The sequence below is a fragment of the Arctopsyche grandis genome, chromosome 9 (assembly GCF_051622035.1).
Source record: "Arctopsyche grandis isolate Sample6627 chromosome 9, ASM5162203v2, whole genome shotgun sequence".
Taxonomy (NCBI): domain Eukaryota; kingdom Metazoa; phylum Arthropoda; class Insecta; order Trichoptera; family Hydropsychidae; genus Arctopsyche; species Arctopsyche grandis.
The window spans coordinates 842497-868241 of NC_135363.1; the positions used below are offsets into that span (position 1 = coordinate 842497).

The window sequence follows — 25745 nt, forward strand, 5'->3', positions numbered from 1 at the left end:
TGACTGATTCAAAATAAGGATCGATCACTGATCACGTTTTCATGATTTAGAAAAAATGTGCGTGTGTGTGTGTCCGTGTATTTTGGGGATTTTTTGAACACCGTTAGTTCTATTGAACTGAAACTTTGTTTCGGTTACTGAAATTCTTATCGATACGATGTAAATTTTTAAATTGACCGGAAATGGTACCTCCCCTTATATGTAGGTGTCCTCTTTTTTTAAGTTTTTTAAATCAATTATCTCCCAAGCCGCTAATCAAATCGGATTGTAAATTTTTTACCAAGTTTGTATAAAATTTGGTATGCAGCTTACACTAGTTCGATTAAACGTGCGCTTCACGATTTCGAGTATTATTGTGTAAATGTGATGAAAACAAAAAATCAGTAAATTTAATAAACCGAAGTGGGATTTTTTCCTCTTAGAAAAGTCAAAAATGTTGTTACAACGATTCTTTCCACACCCCTGAGCATATCAAGCTGAAAATTAATATTTCTTTTATTCGTGTACTAAATTAGCTTTGATAAGGTTTTGGTCACAATTCGTAAACCAGAAGTGGTAATTTTTTTTAAAACAATATTTCATCATCTTATTTCGACCTTTTAAATTATTTTAATCTTTTTGATATTTATTGTGTACATATAATATTTATAGTGATTTTAAGTAATAAAAAAATTTGAATAAAATGTGACAACCGGAATTAGATATTTTGCTTTGTACAAATTTCCCTACATTTGTATTCAATTTGTGCTCTTATAGCTGGTGTGTGTGAACGTGTTTGTACGGTTCAATGTCGAATTTTGTTTTGTGACTTCTTATATACCTCAAATACCTTATATATCAAAATAAAATAGATAAAGTCATCGGTTGTTCACAGTTGCTTAAATATTAAAATGCACATGCATATTTACATTAAATACATAAAATATAAATTTGATATATTTACATACTTATGTATATATAAGACATACAAACAGAATACAATAAAAAATATCAATTATTGAACCACGTGATATTAAAAAAAATATATTTTTAAAAGTTTTGGACCATTGTTGCATTATAGGAAGAACCTAATAGATATATAACGACAGCTTAGTCTAATTATTTTAGATTTGAAAATAGTAGCAATTTTATGTTTATTACTGTACATAATATATCAGGGCACACCTATGTATGTACATACACATATATATATATATATATATATATATATATATATATATATATATATATATATATATATATATATATATATATATATATATATATATATATATATATATATATATATATATATATATATATATATATATATATATATATATATATATATATATATATATATATATATATATATATATATATATATATATATATATATATAATGTATGTACATACTATCGTAAAGGTGACGAATCGAGGAAATTGTGCTATTATATGTACATATTTTATGTTAGATAACAAAAACAAGATTATTGGATCTTGTATTCCTGATCTTAGTACTAATGTTTATTTCATCTAAAGCATTGTTGGATTTTACATTTTTAAAAACACAATTTTACATATCAGATACTCTTCTCTTAGACTATCCGCTTTGAAATAGATAAGTCTATTATGATATTACATACATATATGCAGTGGCGGACTGGCCATACAAGCGTACATGCCCGATGGCATGTGGGCCCCACTATCCGTTAGAAAATATGGGCCCTCAGTAAAATTAAATAGCTTTTTAACTATTTCACGTGTGTAAAAATTTATAGCATATTGCACTTTGGGACCTAGAGTTTGGGTATTTCAACAAAACAAATTTCTTACGATATACACAAACAACTAATACCTGCTTTAACAGCCCAAGGATCGGTTACCTTTTTTTATTAGGCTCGAAATGTAAGTTTCAACATTTGCTTGGGCCCTTTTACCGGGACCATTTCCAACCTCAAGGTTATTTAATATTTCCAACCTATGTAACAACTACCTAATGAAATAAAAATGGGAATAAACAAATTTCCGTGAATAATATAAACTGAATTGCTTAAAACAATTTTGATAGGACGATTCATCATCAACCAGCGATTTAAATTTACTTCATACATACTTTCAAAATAACATTTGATTATACTTCGACGATATAGTAAGATTTAAATACACAATTTTAAACAGTTTCCGAATATAAAATCTATTCCTAATCTAGACACATCCATGTATATAGAAATAAGGATAGGGGCCCCTCCCCAAAATCTCGATTTTCGATTAACATTAATTGAAAATATTATGCATTTTTTGTTTTCAGGGACGTAATTTGGGGGGGGCACTCGCCCCCCTAAATTAAGAAATAGGTGAATTTAGAAAATATTATGAATTTAATGATTAATGAGATACTATGGATCTATGAATGCTGCGTTTATTTCTTATATTATGTTACTTTTGTGTAACTAATAAAATAATCGCTGCTATGTGCTTTGAAAAAAAAAGATTTTATTATTTTGAAGCAAATATATTTTGGTTTTTAAGTGGTATGCCTTGGGTAACATTCTTAGAAACTGTTCATCCCATTGAGCGAATCGTTAGAAAGGTCGCCTTTACTTTATTTTGTCTCAAAAACAGATGTGTATCGTTTATTTTTCCGAAAGTTTGTATATTTTTTTTATATAGTGATACATTTTGATGGTCGACTTTTGTTAACCATTTTGCGACCATGTGTAGATTTTTGGAAAAAAATTTTCGCCTGCGGCGCTTTTTTGGCTTTTTACATAAGATATTTTTATATATATATTTTCAAAAATAAGCTTATTTTTTTCATATTGTATATTTTCCATTTTTATTCCGATATAAAAAAGATTTTTTGAAAAAAAATTCAATTTGACCAATCTTTGCCTGCCCCCCCCCCCCCCTCCAAGAAAAAGCTGAAATGACGTCCCTGATTGTTTTCTACCGAAAGTAAAAGCCGCTTTTATGCCGCATTCTTTTACGATGCATTCTATTTACCTAGGACAAGGATTAAAACGAAATATACAATGTAAATTATGGATCTATTTTGCTTTTGCCATTTTTCTTGTACCTAAATTTTTTTATTCCCATTTTTGAAAATTTTATTTATTTTTTGCCCTTGATTTTTAGCGTGATGGAAAGAAGAAAATTTTGTTATATGGGGGGGGGGACAAATTTTTTTAACCCTGGGTGGGGCCCCCTTTGACTCCTGGCATGCACTGATTTCAGTCCCAGTCCGCCACTGCATATATGTATGTATACGGATCACAATCAAAAGAATTAGTAAGGTATGCTGAATGAAAATACTATACAGTAGTAGATGTTTAATTTTTCACGAATTTGGATTATAAATATCTTATATGTACATACATATGTATGTATATTAGGTCGGAGCGAAAAATGCGTATTTCATCGATGAACCTAGTGGATAACTTTTGTCATATCTAGTGAACGTTAAATAACAAATTTCGTTGACTTTAAACAATGTCCTGTGCCAATTGATTTATTTTGACGCAAAATATCACGTTTTATGTCAAAACAGGCTATTTTGGCCTTTTTATATTTTATAAAATTCGTAAAATTTTTGGGTTTTTTTTTGGTATTCAAATTAAAAGCTTATACCCAAGGAAGCTCAACGTTTTTTTTTATTTTCAAAATAATTACGGGAACATGAAAAAAATGACGAATTTTTGAAAATAACGCTTCCCCCATTCAAACGATGAATTAAGCATTAGTTTTTTCTGAGCGAAACGGTGACTTGAAAAACTTATCATAATCAACTCAAATAAACTTCAATACATAATGTATAACATTTTTTTTATATTAAAAAAATCAAAATTTTTCGCAAATAAGGGATATATGAAAAAAAAACTACTTTTTCAAAAATTTTTTGAGATAATTCGAATAGTTGGGGGCACAGGAAATTGCTTAAAATCAATGAAATATTTTATTTAATCTTCCCTTGACGCGACAAATGTTTTCCACTGGGTCCATCGAAGGAAGTCCAGAATTCGTGTTTTTCGTTCCTAACTAACTAATATACGTAAGATTCGCCGACGTTGAGGGGTTAAGTGATAGAAATCCCGATGCGAAGAGAACATCTTTTCTGGACAAAGCAAACTCTCCAGAGAGGGGAAAAGACTGGGCGAGATAAGAATAATGATGTTTGTAATGAGAGCCACCGTTGTAGAATCTTTGAATGGAGCATGCATGATAGCCATTTAAAATTTTAGTGGTAATTTTGTACTTCAAAATTCCTCAAATACTATGCGCACAACTCTATCCAGTCGGTTTTGTATATGTACATATGTAGGTACATCAACTAGTAATATAATATATTAAATAAGATAATCGTCGCCGAGATCCTTCTTTTCCACCAGTAACATATTGCGATAAGAATAGCTATCATCCATCGATTCCGTTATTGACCATTGATCCTTTATAGTGTCATACTCGAATGATTCAGAGCCACCTTGTGAAAAATTGTAAATATTGCATTAATTATATTATCAAGTGTATCTTTTTTTAAATTTTATATGTATATTGTAAGCGGTGTGTATATGTACATACTTATGGCTAAAATTTTGAATCCGAAGCCGACTGCACTGACGGTATTGAAGGCGATCGGCAAATCAGCAATTCTCCTCCATCTCATGGTTTTTAAGTCTAATCTTTCTGCGACCGTCGTCTTGCTCATAGTATTGTGACCTCCAATTACGTATAAATACCCTCGAACGGCTGCAACCTGAATTTGACGATTTTTATTTAATGTTTCCGTTGAAGAAGTTTGATCTAAACGTTTGATTGACGTACACCGGGATGAATCCTTTCAAATTCCATGGGCGTTCCGAGAGACCATTTATCGGATTGCGTGTCATAAATATATAGAGTTTTCATGTGATTTTCTTGCTTCTCTCCTCCATCGCTTCCACCGACTACGTATAATTTTCCTTCCCAGGTCCCCACTGAGAAACCTATCATGTACACCGGTATTTGCGCCATGTTGCTCCATGTTTTCGCTGTCGGATCGTATCTTAAATTTAATCGCTCATTACATATGTTCTGGAATAATTAATAAGAAAATTATTAAGCAAAAATAAAACGCTCACCGTTCCATGGTCTTTTTATTTTTATCGAAGTTTATACCCCCTAAGATGTATATATATCCATTGATCACAATCGATTTCGAAAGCACTCTCGTTTCTAGCATCGGAGGCAATTGCGAATGGATAGCTGTTTTCAAACTTACCGATGTCACCTGTGTAAAGAAAAATTAAATTCATAGTATCAATTGAAGAAAACACATTAATTATTTTCAATCTGTTGCCGATCTAGATATAAAACTAAGAAATTAAATAAGTGGTAACATTTTTAAATCCATGCTCATTATCAACTCCTCCAAATATTATCAGCTCTCCGTCAAGTGCAACGGCAGAATATAATGTATGCCGTTGTCTAGTTTTATCGAGAATAGACCACGACTTGTTTATTGAATTGTAAACCTCAGTATTGGAATTTTCCTGTAAAAATAAATATAATCATAAACTCTTCACAAAACTATACAAGTCAAATAAACTATGCCATTTCTGTGTGTGTGTGTTTTTTTTACTTTCTCTAATGAAACGACTACAACTGTCGAATCCTTGTCCTTTAACCATCCTCTTTTCGAGGTTGTCTTGGTTTGCTTAAGTTTTCCGAACAAATCAAAACATTCTCTAAATGAAGATTGGAGTGATTTACACTTCCCAGAAATATCTGAGCGTATAGTCTAAAAACGAAAAAAAAACGGTTTACATTTTTAGTAAATCGAAAGTTTATATGTAATAAAATCATAATCGATACCTCATTTTGAATCTGATCGAAGTGTATATATTTTATTGTATTTATAAAGTGATCCTTTCTTTGTTTCCAATCGTAATCTATCCAATTCATCAGCCCTTTCAAAACGGTTTCTTCATTTTTGACGTTCACATACTCGCTCTGTATTATTGCAGAGATCTGAGTTATGTTCAGTTGTTTCCATTCATCTGACTCAGAAAACTATAGAAAGTTTGTGACATTTATGTATAATAAATAGTTGATGGTTAATTGTTTTGGTTAATTAAAGTCAACCTGCTCGAAATTATCTTCGATATACGTAATGATTAGATCTGCTAGCAGAGAATCTTCTGATTCTGAATATGTACGCAAAAGCGAAAAATAATTCGTATTTTTCAATTGACTATGCAATAGTTTGATACAAGTATTTTCTAGTTGATATGCTTGTAATATTCTAGCCATGTCAATTATTTCTGTATGCTTATAAATGTTCCAACCTGAAATAAGAGAAATTTATTATTACATGTAAATATGATATGTGTGTATGTAGATGTCGGCTTGGTAGATGTATTTATTATATTTATATTACTAGTTGTTTTTCCAGAGTTGATGTAAGTTACAACAGCTTGTATTGTTTCAAGGCTAATGTTTTCCGTGCCATATATGAAGGCTTCTTTGGAAGAATTGTAGGTCTTATTTAAGACTTTGCTGTTTTCTGAAGCTTTTCTTTTATTTACTGCGTACCTGAATTTTTATTTTTAAGTAAAAATCAATAAAGTTTTTTAAAATATTTAAAGATGCCACTTAAGGGCCACGGCGAAATTTTGTAAGATATAAAGTTTGAAATATACTAAATGTGAATACGACCTTTGTTTTTTTACTTTATCTATGTACGTAGTAACAATAGATTAAGTTTTGTGATCACGCGAAAATTTTGACTGATTCGAACTAAGAATCGATCATTGATCACGTTTTCAAGATCTAGAAAAAATGTGTGTGTCTGTGTATTTTTTGAACACCGTTAGTCTTATTGAACTGAAATTCTTATAGATATGACGTAAATTTTTTTCAAATTTTTAAGTTGACCGGAAGTGTTACATCCCCTTATATGTGTCCTCTTTGGTTTAAGTTTTTGAATTCAATTATCTCCCAAGCCGCTAACCGAATCAGACCTGAAATTTTTTTACACGTAATAGAAATTATGAATTTTATACCCTAATATTTTTACCTGAACAGGAAGTAGTACTTTTACTCTAGAGAATCGAGGTTTTTTATGTTTTTCTCAGAAACTTTTTGGTTTATTGAACTGAAATTTCATATCCACAAGTTTAAGCTTAATACCAAAGTTATGCGTAAATTTTGGTAAGCATCCGTCAACCGCAAGTGGCAGTTTACTCTCGTTCGATTTTTTTCGACCCCTTAAACATGCGTGCTTTTCACGAAAAAAAATCCAATATAATTCTTGTATCACTGCGATGAAAAAAAATCACTAAATTTAATAAACTAGAAGTGGGATTTTTTCCTCTTAGAACGGTCAAAAATGTTGTGACCACGATACTTTCCACACCTCTGAACTTATCAAGCTGAAAATTTATATTTGTGTTGTTTATGTACTAACTTAGAGCCGATAAGGTTTTGGTCAGTTATTTAAGTCGGAAGAAGTATTTTTTTTTAAAACAACATTTCATTATTTTATTTTGACCTTTAAAATTAGTTTTATTTTCTTGAAATTTAATGAGTATAATAATTATAGTGATTATAAGTAATAAAAAAATTTTGAACAAAATCCGCCAACCGGAAGTGGAAATTTTGTCTTGTGTAAGCTTTCCAACATTTGCGCTCACACTCAATTTGCACCAAAAAGGCTTTCATAACCGGTATGTGTGAATGTGTATGTATGTTTAATTATCTAATTTTGTTTTGTGACCTTCTTATATTCCTCAAATACTTATATAAAGTCATGGCTTGGCCGCATCCGATTTTTTTTTTATATATGCTTGATTAGTTGTATAATATTTACACGAAACTAATACAGTACTGTTACGAATATTATAAGAAATGGTCAATTAGAAAAAGATGGTTTAAATATGAATTTACTTTTTTTTGTTGATTATTAAAAATACGTCGCATTGCCATTCCTTTTTACAGCCTGAAAAAAAATAAATGTAATAAATCATATTGAAGCAAGTTAAAATTAAAATAATTAGCATAAAACTGACTGGATACACATTGTGGAATTGGTCCATCCCAGGCACCGTTCACACAATGGATCGGATTAAAAAAGTATTGGATGGATTGATCGGGTTCGTATGATTTTTTACAATTCGGATATACAGTTGTGGCGTTCACCATGGGGCTACTAGCACACTGTATTTGTATACTTCTGTAGTAGCAGCTGATTTTGATTGCAGCGCTTGTCTCATTGATGCTTGGACACGTGCCTGTCAAATTCAAAAAAAATAAACATCTCAAATTCGATTCAAATCGAACTGTACATTACATTAGTTGACTCACTTATCGTATCTTTGTCGCAGCATACTTTTACGTGTCTCTTTGCAACGTTTCCGCAATACGATTGTCTGAAGAGCTCCAACTCCTCGCTTGATGGTTTTTTCTTCTTTAATATTTCCACTATCGATGGACAATCGTCGTTGAATACGCAAAATCCAGGCTTACCTGCAGGTGTGGTGCACTCCAATTCTGAAAGGTTTCAATTCTTAAGCGTAGGTATACAACTATTCGTCAAATGTATACACACACCTACTACTATAGCAGGGAATATCAAAAAAGCTTACTCTCGCTATATGTAAAGTAAAAGTTAACCACGAAAAGGAAGAGGAGTAAATGTCTCTTTAAACAACACATTATTTTAAGTCGATGAACAAAACACTACAATACAGAACGTAAGGAAGTACATATGTAACAATTTGGATACGTCAAATGTATTGATATAGTTTTATCGTTTGCTCTGCGGGCAATAGGTTATATCATATAAGAAACAAGGGTTATCAACATTTCTATGTATGTATATGAACGAATGTCCATATGTATGTATGTGCAAGGAAAAATAAATAATAAAAATATATGTACATACACGTGTATGATATAAAAATAATCCTATTTTTTTTATCATTTAAAGAAAATCATCCGCTTTTTGTTTGCGAATTTCAGATTAGGTTTTAAGTTCATGTAAAAAAAACGCGACTCTGGCTCTGACTCAAACATTTTCCCATTATCCATCTTGTTGGTTGGTGTATACATACTAGGGATCCCAAATATTCGTTGACTTCAACTATTCGAATATCGAATAGTAAATCAAGAGCTATACGAATATATTCGAAAATTAAAAAAAAAGTAATGACATGTACTAAGCATCGATCACACTATATTTATTCATCTATTTATTCATTTATAGTTTTGGACCATTGTGGCATTAGAAAGGAAGACCCTAATGCGCCACAATGGCTTACAGTTGATAAAGAAGAAAAACAAAAAATAAAATAAGTAAAATACATAAAATAAAAAGAAAAAAGCAAAAGCAGAAAAACATAATAAAATTAAATTAAAAAAAATAACCAAAGGAAAATAATATATAAAACAATATTACAATGAACAAAGGTGTAAAAATCAAAAATAAAATCCTCAAATCCTATTCTTAGTTTCACATTGAACAAAAGAAAAATATTATAAGGATAATTCAATATACTACATTTATATATGTAGTATATTAAAATTAAAAACACATAATTTTTAATTATAAAATATATACACAAATAATATTCGAATAGTTGTCGAAGTATTTGAATAACGAATTCGAATAATTCGAATATTCGATTGGGATCCCTAATACATACATACACATATTCAGGGATGCCGAGAGGAATCAGCATAGATCGGCGATCAAACTTCGCATGAATTTTTTTAATCTAATATATAATTTCGAAAGAGACTTTGCATATATGTAACCTTGGTTGGTTGGTTCGTAGACAACATATTCGATTTTCTTTATTCATATTCGCCAGGCATAGGTTTTCAAATTTTTCCATTTTGTTCGGTTTGGTTATCAATATATGTAGAAATCAAGTCCACTATTATGATGGTGAAAAATAATCGTAATATTAACGTCTATTGTCCAGATTGCCGGATATATTACCACACTATTCCGATAGTTTATTCCTTTTTCGTCACCCTCTCGCTATGTCAGATTTTAATTGTTTAAACTTTTTCTTTTTTCCACTCTATATTTTATAAAATTTGCTTTATAGGTTCTCATTATCTCTCGTTATTATATTGTCGTTCATTTGTTAATTTACATTTGTTATTTAAGACAATTATAGGTTTACTGAATCTGAATTCAGATACAGTGGATGTAAAAAAAAAAACTAAAATTATTAATAAAGGGTTTATTTACTTATTTATTAAACAGTACAATGTAATTACGGAACAATAAGTTTCTTCGGCAACGAGAACATGCTTCGGTAAAAATAAGTGCTATCCATTCCTTTTAATCTTTTCCACAAGTCTGTTCTAGTATGATACTCGAATAATTTGTGGCCACCTTAATTAAAAAAAGTATTTAATTGCATTATTTAAGTGAAATTCTGGACATATATTTAAATGTTTTGTTATTAATTAAATATGTGTGTATTTATGAAGAAAAATCGTGAGTATATTTTTAATCACACAGTTTTTTTATGACAATTATTATACTAATCAGAATATGAATCATGTGAAATTTATAGGAAATTATATGCATATACATAGATCACAACATAATTTAAAGCAATTTTTCGCAATAAAAATGGATCATTGGCATTTCGAAAATTATCTTTCAGGCACTGAACTGTTTTGAGATTGTTTGTATACACTTGACGTTTAAGGAATTAAATTACATTGCATAAATCGATTGTTTGATGACTTGTATGAAATAGAGCGAGGTCTTGTTAAATTTAAAGTTGATTTAATTTTTATTCGATTTATGTAATTCAGGGTGTTATATAGCTAAGCGGAAAGCATTAAAGGGTTGATAGCTCGTATCATTTAGATGATTTTGAGCTACACATACCTCAGTTCAAAGTCTAAGGTTTTTGTTTTAATTTTATTTTTAAAGATTTCTAGTAAAAACACAAAAAAATTCCCAGCTAATTGCCAATACTGCCCAAGTAAAAAGTGATATGTTAGTCAATTATATTTTTTATTTTATTTTTCTACTGTTTATTCAATCAAATAAAAACAAATACAGCCATATGTGTCAAAAGAAAAAAATATGAGTGGCACAATAAAATAATAATTGACTAACATACCACTTGTAACTTGGACAGTATTAGCAATTAACTGTGAGATTTTGGTGTTTTAACTAAAAATGAAATAAAAAAAAAACATAGATAAAGTAATAACCTTTAAATAAATAAATAATAAATAAATATATAAATAAGACTTTGGACTGATGTCTGCGTAACTCAAAATTTTCTAAATGATATGAGCTATCAAGCCTTTAAGCAGTGGTTTCACCCAAATTTTGGAACAAGGGGTTTCTAAATTTTTTTCAATTCATATATACATATATATTTCGAAAAAAACGTCCTTTATTTTCACCTGCTATGTAATCGACTGTGACCTTTTCGAAGTTGTTACCTTCGAAAACAATTTTTAAGATTTGTATAATTTTTGACATGAATTTTTAGATTTCTAACGGGTTTCCGGAAACTTTTGATTTTTACAAACCTCCTTTACGTTTCACTTACGATTACAATTCAGAGGACAATTTACCTCTTATTCGATCGTTTTCATACTTTGCCATATTGCTCATTTTGGTCATCAATATATGTACGTAAATGTATCCTCTGCCATTACGAAGCGGCAAAAATATCGTGTAATGCTGCGTACGGACCAAACCAACGACGATTTTGGGCCAACGTTTTAACCAGCAGGATAAAACCAGTAGCGTACAAAATATCGAAATAAATCTAATCTAATTTTAGGTCAATCTCGAAAATTTATTTAAATTAGGCATGTTCTGTTTAAACTTTCAATATTTTATTTTAATTTTAATATATTGATTATAATTTTATTTTGATATTTGAATTTAATTTGAATATAATAATAATAGTTTTAATTTTGATATTTAATTTCGATTTTTTAATTTAATTTTATTTCGATATTTTGTACGCTACTGGTTTTAAAAGTTGGCCCAAAATCGTCGTTGGTTTGGTGCGTACGGACCATAAGACGCGTTTGAAATTTGAATTTCAGAAAAGTGTCTGACGTCTATCCAGTTCTTAGTTTTAAACATAGATGACGGTAGTAAAATAAAATTATTGGTATTTTAATTAAAAAAAATAATTTTATAAACAAATTATAGAAGAGGTATGTTTTTATTATAATTTTTTAACAACGGGTTTCCGGAAACCCATGTAAACCATTAGGGTGACACCACTGCCTTAAAGGCTTGAAACTTAGCTTCATAGCACTCTGTATATATTTAGATGTTAACTGTTAAGCCTTAATGAAAGATAATGCAGATTCATCCATATTGACGATACAAATTTAAGTTTTATCCAATTTAACCTTACCTATGTACAACCGGAAACCTGCCAATATAAACATATTATTCATATTATATATGTATAAAGAAAATATTATATATGTATGTACTTATGACTATAATTTTGAATCCATGGCCGACCGCATAGACAGTCTCATATGGACTTGGCAAATCGGCGACTCTCTTCCATTTGCGGGTTTTCAGGTTGAATTTTTCGACCATTGGAGTCACACTCGTGCCATTGTGACCTCCAATAACGTACAATTCTCCTCGTACAATAGCTGACTGAAATGCATACGAATATTGAACGTGTTTTATTTTTATTAAATTAATTTATTATTATTTAAACTTTAAATAATAATAAATTAATCAGTTGGTCGGTTGACTCACGCCTGCATGGACCCTCGCAAATGTCATCGACTCGGACCCAATGGACCACCGATTTGTTATCGTATTGTAAATGTATATAGATTTCGAATAAGTTCCGTCGTTGGAACCACCGATTATGTATATCGATTCGTGCCATAATTCTGCCGAGAAGCCTACCAGCGATTTCGGCAAAGGCGCTTTTAAACTCCACGTTTTACTTGAAGAGTCATATCTGAAATTAAATCCGGTCATTATATCAATTGCGCTATATGTATTTCAAAGTTGTGCATACAATTAATATGTTCAATGTTGCAATTCACCGTTCAAAGGCAGTAGATTGAGTTTTATTAAAATTAACTCCTCCGATTACATATAACGAATCTCCGACCACTACAGGTTTTGAAGCTGCTCTTTTTTCTAACATGTTAGGAAAGTCTGTAACTTTATTTGTAGTTAGATCTATAGACAATACCTACACACACATATGTAGAAAACAAATGTATAAGTAATATTAATTAGTATTTTAAAAAATATTTTCATGTTTGATTTTATTCATAGTATTTTGGCATTTATGCGAGAATAAACTGAAAGTGAACGTAAGCAAGACTAAGATGATGTGGATGAATAATAAAAGCGTTGTAATTGATGTGATTATGGATGGGAGAGTGGTAGAAGAAGTAGATAATATTTAAGTATTTAGGCATTTATTTGGATTGTAAATTAAGTTTTAAATTAAGGTGCACGCAGATTATGTTATTAAAAAAATGGCAAAAAAAGTTGGTGTACTTTGAAATTTATTAAGTATAAAAAGTAAAATATTAATATATAATTGCGCTCAATCTATTTAGTGGATTGTGTATTGATAAACTGCAGAAAGTGTAGAATAGAGCAATGCGTGCAATTTTTAATGTGAGGAAACGTAAGAATGTTAGATGAATTGAAATGGTTGGATATTAGCTTTAGGAATTGACAGAAACAGACCATTGTGGTGCTGTTTAGAATAAAATAAATTAGAAATAGCCTAGAATTAAGCACTTTAAAATGTGTATATAAACTAGCTAAGAATTTATTACCCAAATATTTTAATAATCATATAGTTAGGAAAAGAGATATACATAATTATAAAACTAGAATTAGGAATAAATTAATAATAGGTAGAGTTAAGAAAGCAAAAACTACAGGAGGTGTTTTCTACAGAGGTGTTCAAATAGTCAAAACAGGACACTGTCTTTTTTTGAAAATTGATTGGAATTAATCAATCGATCGGGATTAAAATATAACGGTATGATAATTATTTTGAAACTTCTTACTTAAAAACACACTAAAATTTTCTGAATAAATAAATAAATATTATGTACTATGTGAATTTTCCGTCTGCACTTAAAGTACATGTGTACATATGTACATACATATATCGATGTAGGTATTTCGAAACTAAATAAAAATCAATAATCGATAATACATACAAATGTGTGTATGCTGCTGCAGCTTAGGGCTGATAAATATTACTTTTACATGTCTTCATTTTTTTTCATTTGAAAGGAGGAAACTACTGACCTTACCTTATTAAATCCTTGTTCATTGTTAACTCCACCGAATATTATTAGTTCATTATTAAATACGGCAGAAGAAAATAATATATATTCCAGTCCGGTTGAAGTGATATGGGACCAAGTATTTGTCTCTACATCGTAAGCTTCAATCTTGGCATGGAACTGAAAATAAAAAAAATTCGTTCAGGAAAACCCAGGTTTTTTCAGGGACATTTGCCATGTTACAACTGGCACTTACTGATTCTACTGAAACGACTAAAATTGCTAAATCATCGTCCTTCTGAACTCCTCTACTGGGTGTTTTTACCCCATTCTGTTTGCTTTCTTGATTCGAGTTCAATTTATTACATAACCGCGTATGTTCTTCAGTCAGCCTGTTACACTCGGGACTAATGTTTATCATTACATACTGAAAGGAATCAAAGACAACTGGTGAATCAATACAATCAATATATGTATATATGTATACAAACATCGATTGTCAATATTTATTTATTTATATTATGTATATACTGAGTCTGAGAGTTGATCCAATCGAATGTATTTGAGAAGTTCTCCAAAGGTATTTTTTCGCTTTTCGAAATTGTGTTTGGTCCATTTATCCAGTCCTTCAAAAACTTTTCTTTCACTGGTAGCGTTCAAAAAATCTGACGAAATTAATTCCGAAATATGGGTTTCATTCAGTTGTACCCATAGACTTTGTGTAGACAACTGTAATTTTTTAAAATTAAAAACACAGCCTAGGACTTGATGACGAGTAAAATCATTGACTTGCCGTATCAAAATTATCCTCGATGTACATAATGACTTGATTTGTCAGCATCGAATCGTTTGATTCTGAAAATTTTTCCAATATTGATATGTACGATGACTCATTCGTTTGACTTTCGAGTAATTTAACACAAGTGTCATAGATTTTAGTTGATTGTAATTTTTGGGATATTTCTATTATCTCAGGATACTGATAGACTTTCCAATCTGAAATGGAAGATGTATATTTAAGTGGTGTTGTATTTAGGTACGTACATTTGCCCATTGTATATAAGATACTCACAACTTGTTTCTAATGAATTCATGAAGTTAATTACGGCTTGGACCGTTTCATTTCTGAAATTTTCCAACTCCTTCACAAAAGCAGTTTCGGGAGTAGAATTGAAAATATTTCGTATAAATGGGCTTACATCTGAAACTCTTTTGCTATTTACCGGATATCTGAAATATATATTTATTGGCACAGATGTTTTTTTTTTTAGAAGGGCAATTTATGATTTACAATTTTTAGTTATGAATAAATTAATATACGGAAGCGAAGGGCAAATAGTTTGAGCCTTCCAAGAAAATAGCGCCAGTTTCAAATTAGTGAGCGCAATTAAAACACGTCACGTTTACAAAGAGTTATGTACATAAACATTTAAACTTAATGATAAAAAGTATTGATTTAGTATTTTGTATAAATTGAGTAGATAGTTTATACGACATATAACCTGTCTGTTCTGACAACTACATGGGCATCACATTTCCATTTGGCCAAGCAGCCTGAAACATTGTAAATTTTTCATGCAATCCTATTGTGTATTAACTTAAAAATCATATACCTACATATGTATGTATAAACTATATGTATGTATATTAAATATAGCCATATTATAAATAAATTGAAATCGATACTAACTGAAAACACATCGTGGAATCTGTCCGTCCCAAGTGCCGTTCACACAATTGATGGGATTCAAAGAATTGAGACTTGACAGTTCGTATTCTGGGATACAAGTTGGGTACACTACTGATTGCGTCACCATGGGATCGGAACACTTTGTGATTAGACTTCGATAGTGACATGTGATCTGAAGAGTTGGCTCGTTGATGTTTGGGCACGTATCTTCAAAATAAATTACACCATTATCAAAACACAATTACGCATAGGAGTTTGTGTTTTGGTTTTCACTCACTTAATTCTTCACTGTCGCAGCATACTTTTATGTTGTCTTCAATTTGACCACAATACAAAGATTTGATAAATTCAATATCCTTTTCTAATCCTAGATTTTGCTTTTTTATTGACGCTGCAGGTGGGCAATCGTCGTCTAGTATGCATAATCCGGGTTTGTTTTCAGGTGTCGTGCAATGAAATTCTGAAACGATTTTATTTTAACAGTATGTACTTAGTTATATTGACTTTAATTAGTTATACGAGTAATACTCACTCGTGGAATCTACCACGGCAAAGGTGGTGATGAATATTGTGAGAAAACGGTACATTTCTACGTTGAATTTTAAGCTTGGCTAACGTAACTGACAACTGTATATGTTCATACATATGTGTATATATATATATATATATATATATATATTTATATATAATGTACAATTAGGTTACGCTTCGTATTATTACCAGCATTATCAGTAGTATTCTGTAACACAAAAAAAATTACTATCTATGATGTCTAGGTTAAAGGTTAAAAATAATATAAACATTGTTTTTTGAAATGAAATGAAATTTTATTACCTCGTTTGCTATACGTTTTTTTTTTGTTTTTTTCGTTTGGGATAAAATTTATTACTATTCATTACAAAATTAAATTTTAATATTGAATTCAGTATTGGATAATTCCTTCAAATCATTGTGACAAACCCGTATTTTTTTATCATCTGTTTTTTTTCACGGCTGTGGAGTCAGGTCAAAATTTACCGACTCTGACTCCGGGTATATTTTATGATTCGAATTCGACTCCGACTCCAAATATACATTTTTGACTTTTAAAATTCACTAGACAATTAATTATAAGTATTTTAAAACAATAAAAAATCACAATCAATTGAAAAAAACATCTGAATATTGATTTCAATACTCACGTTGAGCACAACAAAACTAGATTGTGAGTTAAAGATTGCAAAAACCAAAATACTGTAAAAATCGCGCATTTTTTTAAGCGCTCATATCTCGTAAATGAGAGCAAAACAAGAAAAATCATCATCATATTCGAATTCAATGAGTCAAATTTAGTAAAGATTGGCTTGTCTCCGCTCTGGTAACTCCAAAACGTGATTTTTTGTTGCTCAGTGTTATTATCGATAATAACTCCAATACGTATACGATAAATCCAATATTTGTCTGACATATGTCCCATCAGTTTTTTTTTATAAAAACCTTAGAAGAAGCTTATATAAAACGAGCTCCTAAACCTTCCAAAACCCAATCCTCCAGTACTACATATACAACATATGTACATATTATATATTGATTATATAACTAGCAGGGCAATAGAACAGATGGTCCAATTGTAAGTTTTGGTCTGCAAGTTGATGACGGGATAATGTCTTTCGAGTAATGCTTCAATACTGTTTCAATTGCACTTTGCTCAGATGGGGGGAGCTCAGTTAATTCGAGATCCGGATTACGTATCCGGAATTGATATGACGTTGCGCCACTGCCAATAATAATACAGGGTCGACGGGAAGTTTGGCTGCACCGTTTCCGACTTGACCGGATTACTTCGCTCAAGTGTTTGAAAGCTTTGCAGAATCGGTATTGATTAGTTAAGTAGGTACCAATGATGACACTAGAGTGAAAGCATTTTTTTCTTTCAAATTTAAAAGATAAGCTGCTGCATTGCAAATCTTATGACTTTTTTCGACAAGCGATGTACCCACATATGTACATTCATAAATGTAGCCAGCAGCATAGCTCGGTCGTTAAGCTTCTGCTTAGCGTCGAGAGGTGCCAGGTTCGATCCCATGAGCTAACCTCGATTGAAAAGAATTTTTCTGAGTACATATATCTGTAGTGCTGCTGGTCAGACCTGGATATTTGTGACTCCAGGTCGATCGTTTCCTATCAGAGTTTGCTTATTTTCTCTGATTTCATTTTTGAAACGGTTCCCGGTAAAATTGGTTTAATATCCTTCCTACCTACTATGTCACCACTATTTGAGATTGATTATTATTGATTTATATAATTGTCTTTGGCCAGGAAGGTGCATTGGGTTTACCTGTTAGGCCTTCTTGGTGTAAATTAAATGAAAAAATAAAAAAATAAAAAATAAAATTAATGTACAATAAAATTTACGTACAATTCATAGATGTCTCGTTACTTTGCAATTTTTTCAGTGTCTCGTAATTCAGCGACTTGTATAGTAAAAAAAATGCTGCAATGTTTGTAATTGGCCAGGAAGGCGCATTGGGGTTACCTGTAAGGCCTTCCTGGTATATATGTAAAAAAAAAAAAAAATAAAAATAAAATCGATATACATACATTCTAAGCCCGCTTTAAAGGTCAAGGAATTTGACCCTTAAAGCCCTCAACATGAGGCTACCACCCCCCCAACGAATACAGTCTAAGAGACCTTTTCGTCAGAGAACGAGGCGGTTGTTCATGAATATCGCACAAGAACAACCGCACATCACTGTTCTAATAAAAAAAAAACCACACTGTACATAACCAAGTACAAAATAAACAACAACGCATGAACACATAAAGCGCGCATGCGTTAGGATACAATACCTGAAATGTGCCGTGCGAATGCACGCACACTTCAAGTAAACATACATGTATGTATTTTTATACGTGCATAAACACGCACACACACACACACACACACCAACACACACGAATATTTATTACTTTTTTACAATTTTGCCATAGTGACATTACAGATAAGCTTGAGGTCGTCACTACAGCTAATTTATTACAGTACATTGAAAACTCATAATTAACGAGACATCTAAATACATAATTATTACATAAATATGAACACATGTAAATCGAAACAATACCTGACATCTACGGTCAGATATTAAAAAAATCAGATATTACAAACCTATATAGAAAAATCTCTAAATAATAATATTCATAATTACGATTTTACCGATGCGAAAGTTTGAAGTGCCATTGTGCAGTCAAGGAAATGTGTTCGTTGGTAACCACGTTACCAGTTGGTTTATGACGACACGGCTTTGAAGAGACACGATTTGAGCTCCAACCATCACTTGAAAAGGGAACGGGAATTGTATGCCTTATTCTGGCATTGCAACGCATGTTGGGTTCAGCTAGTTATTAATAAAATTAAACTGGATTCATTATGTTCGTTCGTATATGCCGTATTTACGATAGCTTAGATGATTGTCCTGACCTCTTTAGAGACTCTTTTAGTATTTTTAGGACAAAGGTGAAGAAAATAATATGTGGTTGATTTGCTTCTTCACCCTTATAGTCTTTCTTTTTCTTTTTTACTTTATCTGTATCTTTTTCTTTATCTGTTTCTTTTCTTTTTTTTTAAATCTTGATGTTTTTGTAATTTTACTTTTTTATATCACCATGTGGTGCTCACTGTAAATGGAATATTATATTTTTATTTATGTTTATTATTATTTTTTGTCTCATTATACAACTTTCTTTTTATATTTTATTCTGTATGTGTGCCTATTTAAATAAAATAAAATAAAATTAATGTTAACTTGACTCAAGTGAACTTAGAGGAAGTGCTTTGAAATGATATTCTCTCTTTCCGTTAAAAAAATCTCACTTTTCAATGTCGATCCCGATTGTGTTATTCGATGTTATTCGATACCGATTGTGTTGATTGATTGTGTTAAGTTGACAAGTAATTTGCCACCAGTGAAACAGAACGTTAGTAGACAACGATAATGTATATAATTTTCATTATCATTCTAGCTTTTTGTGAAAACCCTGTTAGTCGAACTAGCTCGTTCTCGATTGATTAACCGTCATGACGTTTGACTCCGTTCTCAATCTTTTGTTCTCGAGAGCCCCCACATAGCATCATAAAAATGAGTATATTGGAGGCGGGCGAAATTGGCCGAGCTGTAATGGTCCGCAAGAAAGTTTTTCGATGTGCCGCTTCAAAGAGGTTTATAAACATGCAAATAGTTTAGAAAGCACCGACCAAGCCCCTCCCCAAACCCCCCCCTGCCTTCCTCTCAACCCATCAAACCGTTAGGGATTTGATGTGGGTGTGAATATTGCGGCTACGTAATCGCAAATACCAACGAATCCGGCACCAACTATATTTGTATACCAACTGTACAGCATGACACAAGAAAACTTATGAATTTATAATACAAAAATTTAATTGACTCGATTATTTTCATTATGTTATATCTATGACCACCTATGAGTGTATATTTAATTATGTTTGTATAATAATTATATTCATAGGTGCTACTTTAGTATGCGGTCTACCCTAGCATGCAATATACCTTTGAATCGCAGTCGACAATTTTTTTTATTTGTATCGTAGTAACGACCTGTTTATTATAATTTTTGTTTCTTTCCTGCCGCCTCATAATGCTGTCGAATCATTTCTATCAAAATATCGTCAGCAGCGAATAAAATACCGACCCTAATAAGCTAATCTTAAATGAACAGGGTCAACCCTAAGATATGTTTTTTTTTAGTTTTATTTCATCAATATTTTCACACAAAGAAACATATCTTAACAGCCAACTCCTATTTAATTAAGTCAGGTTAGGTTAGGTTAAGTTAGGGTTGGCCCTATTCATTTTAGATTAGGCTGTTAGGGTCGGTATTATTCAGTCTCACTGTCACACGCGAGAACTGAGACAGTGAGACCACCTATTAAAGTAAAAACGTGAAGGTAGATCGCATACTAAAGTAGATATGTGAAGGTAGACCACATACTAAAATGGCACCCATTTTTACATGTACTATACTGTAATTGGGTAACTTAGTGAATGTGCATATTATTTTCAATGCAATTATAAATTCATTAGTGGGATTATAATTTCACTGTCTCATATATGCAACCTAATGCTATAATGATATAACAATAAAATTCCAAATTAACCTCTCAATGCCAGTGAATTTGTAATTTGAATTACTACCAACCCTAACAACCTAATCTAATGTTTAATTTTGAAAGAGACTTTGTAACTATGTATAGGTATATGTAACTATTCTTGGTTCGTAAGGCGGTGACGTCATCAAACAAATGAATATTCAAATAAATTTAAATAAAATAAAACTATTCAAATAAATTTAATAAAATGTTTATTATCAGATTAGCAATGTTTTAGCGGTTTATATTACAAATACCGAGCAAAGTCGGGTAAAACCACTAGTTATATACATACATATATAGATAAAAAAAGGAATCATTATTTTGTTGAAATTGGTTTTACGATTTTTGATAGCTTTCGGTTGGGCAAAAATGTATTTATATAAAACATACATACAAGTATATCTACATATGTATGTATGTATATTATAATAATAATGGCATCGATATATAAAAAGGTATGATTTAGGCAGGTTTCCCGATATCGGGGCTTTGGCAATCTTCGACGGGGCGGCCCTTAATTGCGTTGCTTATATTGAGACGTATCCCTGGGACCCTGATTAGGCGCGCGCCCCTGCCTCTTTACTTTGCCGCCCCGTGGAAAGGGCTTCCATATCGGCTCTCTCCAATATTCACGGCTCGATAATTGTTTGATGGGATTATTATTATTATTGATGGTGTTGTGCCAATATTGACGTTTTTCGCCCCCTAAATTCGCATTATCCCCATTTCGACCCTGTTTGTTCTTATTAATAGTGAGATTAACCCCTTCCCTTCCACCTATCGCTCCGGTCGTGAGAAAGCGTGTACGCACATATTGTTACTTTATCCGATTATATTCGTACATACAAATGTATATATATAAACATGCATATATATTCTATATGTAGATCCAATTTCTGAAATTGCTTATTTCGTGACAATATCAAAAAATACTAGCTCGTGGATGGCCATAGCTAGAAACAAAATCGGATGAAAGTGATATAAAATGAACGGGTCTACGTGACTTTACAGAATGTTAAATTACAGAAAACGCAAATATCGGAGTATGTACCGTTTACCATGCACCATTTCTTTTGATCTTTCAACTTAAGATCTTTCGATTTTCGATCTTTGCATTCTGATATTTGCGTTTTCTGTAATTTAACATTCTGTCAAATCACGGAGACCGAAAATGAACATACTAAAATACATATACATATGTAGGTAAATAAATATTTGCAGGATCGAAGTTTGCTCGCCAATCAATCCCCTAATATAGGGTTGTGAGGCGTCCCGATTAATCGGGATTGTCACCAGTTTTAAGTCTCGTGTCCCGGTGTCCCGAACAAACCTCTCGGGACGCCTAAATGTCCCGGTTTACTACTTTTTAAATTCCTACAGAAGTTTTTTGCTCTGAATTAACATACGCTATAAACAAAAAGTCGATGTCTGGACCGGACAGTCTGATCAAAACTGCAACAATATTCAACAATGAACTATTTGTCTCTGTCTTATACTTTCTGGAGAACTATGTGAAGAAGGGAGACAAAAAATGTGTATCAGGCATCAATCAATCTATCTTGGATCGATAATTTTCTCACATTCAGAATGATTCATCACACGCAGACGCGGAATATACACTGTCAGAACAGAAAGACTAAAAGATTTCTGTGATTTTGATAATATTGAATATAAAAATTCTCTTCTCTCACATTCAAAAACTAAGTGGCTATCACTATTACCTGGAATAGAACGCACTCCATAGCTATTTGAAGCTGTAAAAGCTCTTTTTTTAGCTGAAGAAAAAGCACCAAAAACCTTATTAGATTTTTTCACTAACATCTCAGTGAAGGCACTTTGGTTTCTTCATTGTAATTGTAGCACTTTTAATTTATATATATTAAAAATAGAAGGGAAAAAAATGAACTATATATATTCTAAATATTATCACTTCGATTGAAAATATATCTATAGAAAAGTCAAAGTACTGATTTTTGGGGGGGGGGGGGGGGCGTCCCGGTTTGACTTGCATGGAATCTGAAAACCCTACCTAATATTCATGTTATTTTAAAATATTATATTAATTCTGTATTGCTAGTTTATATATGGGGATTGGATTGAGTAATTTCGCTGCTACATATATTTGATCCGATGTACGTGGTGCGTACTGTCACGTTCCAAAACGCAGTTTATATATTTTTTAAATTACTTGATTAACAAACCAAGATTTCGCTCTTTAAATTTGATTTATAATTGATTCAATTTTAATTTACATATAATAATTATAGTTTTAATTTTGATATTTAATTTAAATTTTGTAATTTGATTTTCGATATTAAATTTTTATTTCGATATTTTGTACGCTACTGTCTCGTTCCTACTAGCGGGCGCATCGGATGTCGGCGATAAAAAAATATGTATAGTCTCTTAATTTCGACGACAGAAAAAAAACCTTTGATATTGGGAATATAGAATTATTGTATATATATACATATATACGTATATGTGCCGATTATCGGCGAGCTCAAAGTTTTCCTTTGTGATTCACCAACAAAAATTTATCTCTGATTATAAATTATGCACTGATTTTTTTTTATTATTTCTCTTTGTGATTCCCGACACGAAGATCGATTTTGATCGAATGGGAGCGAATTCATAAATATACAAATACAATCTCAAATCAACTCATACAACCATTTATAGGGTAAAGTGTGATGCCATATAATTGTTTTTTCAAAGGACAGCGGATGTCGTGACGACGACTTTTAAAAAATAATAACAAGATTTCTTTTCACTCGAAAGCAGATAAATTATAATATTTCTCTGGTTGTAAATGCGTATCGTCGTAATTAAAAACAATGTTGTAATTCAAAACATCAATGATGATCTTATTTTAGCTCAATCTCGAAAATTTATTTAAATAGTGTATGTTCTGTTTTAACTTTTTTAATTTTATTTGAATTTTATTATAATAATTATAATTTTATTTTGATATTTGAATTTAATTTCAATATAATAATGATAGTTTGAATTTAATTTTTATTTCGATATTTTGTACGCTACTGGTTTCAGTTAAGTTGGCCTGTGGTGCCCTTTGTTGGCTTGGTGCGTACGCACCATAAAACTTATATAATTAATGGTATTGTGGTATGTTTCAACTATTATAGAATATCCGTTTTATTGAAGTGAATTCACTACTAAATTGACATTTAATCGTTTCTATGATCATGAATTTAAATTACATTATAAATAAAATCATTTTTGATGTCTTGTGGCCAAAACCGATTGTTTCCTCCGTCTGGATTTGTTTGTGTGTGAACGTACTTACTTTGTATGAATGCCTTGCTTTTTGTTTATACCAATAACATGTTACCCAAATATTTAAATTATTTTGAAATTAAGTGATTTTTTAAACTTTTTTTATTTTGAAAATTGTGTATAAAAAACAATTTTATACGCTGGCAAGAAAAGAGTCGGAGTTGAATCCTAAGATAAAGTCGGTTTCAGAGTCGGTCAATTTTGAACCGACTACATAGTAGGGATCCCAAATATTCGTCGACTTCAACTATTCGAATATCGAATAGTAAATCAAGAGCTATTCGAATATTCGAATATATTCGAAAATTAAAAAAAAGGTAATTACATATGTACTAAACATAAATTACATTATATTTATATATGTAATATATTACAATTAATAAAACATAATTTTAAGAAAATTAAAAAACATATAAAACTAAAATACACACACATAAATATAAGATAAAAATTTATAAACTCCTTTTGCTGTTATTAAAGAGGCACTATTTTTGCTTAATTCTTTGATTGCGGTTTCAACGGGAGTAATAAAATCAATTAAAATTTTCAAAATATTAATTGCCATTGAATTCGATCGTTTTTACATCCCATAATAATTTCAATTTATTTTCTTTTTCATTATGATTTCAACTAAAAATTTATATTTCGCCTTTGACTTCTTAAATATTCGTATTATTACTTTATCTATGTACGTAGTAACAATAGATGAAGTTTTGTGATCATGCGAAAATTCGAACTCGAGATTTTGACTGATTCGAACTCAGAATCAATCACTGATCACGTTTTCATGATCTAGAAAAAATCTGTGTGTGTGTGTGTGTGTGTGTGTGTCTGTGTGTGTGTCTGTGTGTGTCTGTGTGTGTGTCTGTGTGGGTGTGTATTTTGGGGATATTTTTAACACCGTTAGTCCTATCGAACTGAAACTTAGTATCGGTTACTGAAATTCTTACCGACACGACGTAAATTTTTTTCAAATTTTTAAGTTGACCGGAAATGGTACCTCGCCTTATAGGTGTCCTCTTTTTTTAAGTTTTTGAATTCAATTATCTCCCAAACCACTAACTGAATCGGACTGAATTTTTTTTTAAATATGATACAAATAATAATTTTTATAACCTCATATTTTATAAATATTTCTATCTGAACCGGAAGTAGTACTTTTACTCTAGAGAATCGAAGTTTTTTATGTTTTTTTCAGAAACCTTTTGGTTTATTGAACTGAAATTTCATATCTAGAAGTTTAAGTTTAATACCAAGTTAATTATAAAATTTAGTTAGCATCCGTCAACCGGAAGTAGCAGTTTACTCTTGTTCGATTTTTCTTCCACTATTTTTTTCAACCCCTTAAGCATGTGTGTT

General features: G+C 31.1%; 2 protein-coding genes across 4 annotated transcripts; both read right to left on the reverse strand.

Moving 5' to 3' along the window:
- Positions 1-1474: 1474 nt before the first annotated feature.
- LOC143917409 (kelch-like protein 35) lies at positions 1475-8784 on the reverse strand. Of its 3 annotated transcripts, XR_013261056.1 has the most exons (14): positions 8601-8784; positions 8320-8505; positions 8025-8246; positions 7903-7954; positions 6395-6549; positions 6100-6302; positions 5830-6027; positions 5597-5755; positions 5355-5507; positions 5097-5245; positions 4801-5020; positions 4558-4732; positions 3173-4459; positions 2798-2874 (listed from the first exon to the last, which is right to left on the reverse strand). XR_013261056.1 is itself a non-coding variant. In XM_077438913.1 (13 exons), the coding sequence occupies exons 1-13, from the start codon at positions 8668-8670 to the stop codon at positions 4326-4328; spliced, it is 2076 nt and encodes a 691-aa protein (XP_077295039.1). In that variant the 5' UTR covers positions 8671-8784; the 3' UTR covers positions 1475-4325. The 3 variants fall into 3 exon arrangements, 2 of the variants coding, with proteins under 2 accessions (XP_077295039.1, XP_077295040.1); XM_077438913.1 differs by having other exon boundaries at positions 1475-4459; XM_077438914.1 differs by having other exon boundaries at positions 1475-4459; positions 8034-8246; positions 8601-8770.
- Positions 8785-10194: 1410 nt separating this feature from the next.
- LOC143916474 (kelch-like protein 25) lies at positions 10195-16612 on the reverse strand. Its single transcript, XM_077437599.1, has 13 exons — positions 16476-16612; positions 16221-16403; positions 15944-16150; positions 15756-15807; positions 15326-15483; positions 15047-15249; positions 14785-14982; positions 14510-14680; positions 14281-14433; positions 13039-13190; positions 12740-12950; positions 12460-12634; positions 10195-10363 (listed from the first exon to the last, which is right to left on the reverse strand). The coding sequence occupies exons 1-13, from the start codon at positions 16528-16530 to the stop codon at positions 10242-10244; spliced, it is 2040 nt and encodes a 679-aa protein (XP_077293725.1). The 5' UTR covers positions 16531-16612; the 3' UTR covers positions 10195-10241.
- Positions 16613-25745: the final 9133 nt, after the last annotated feature.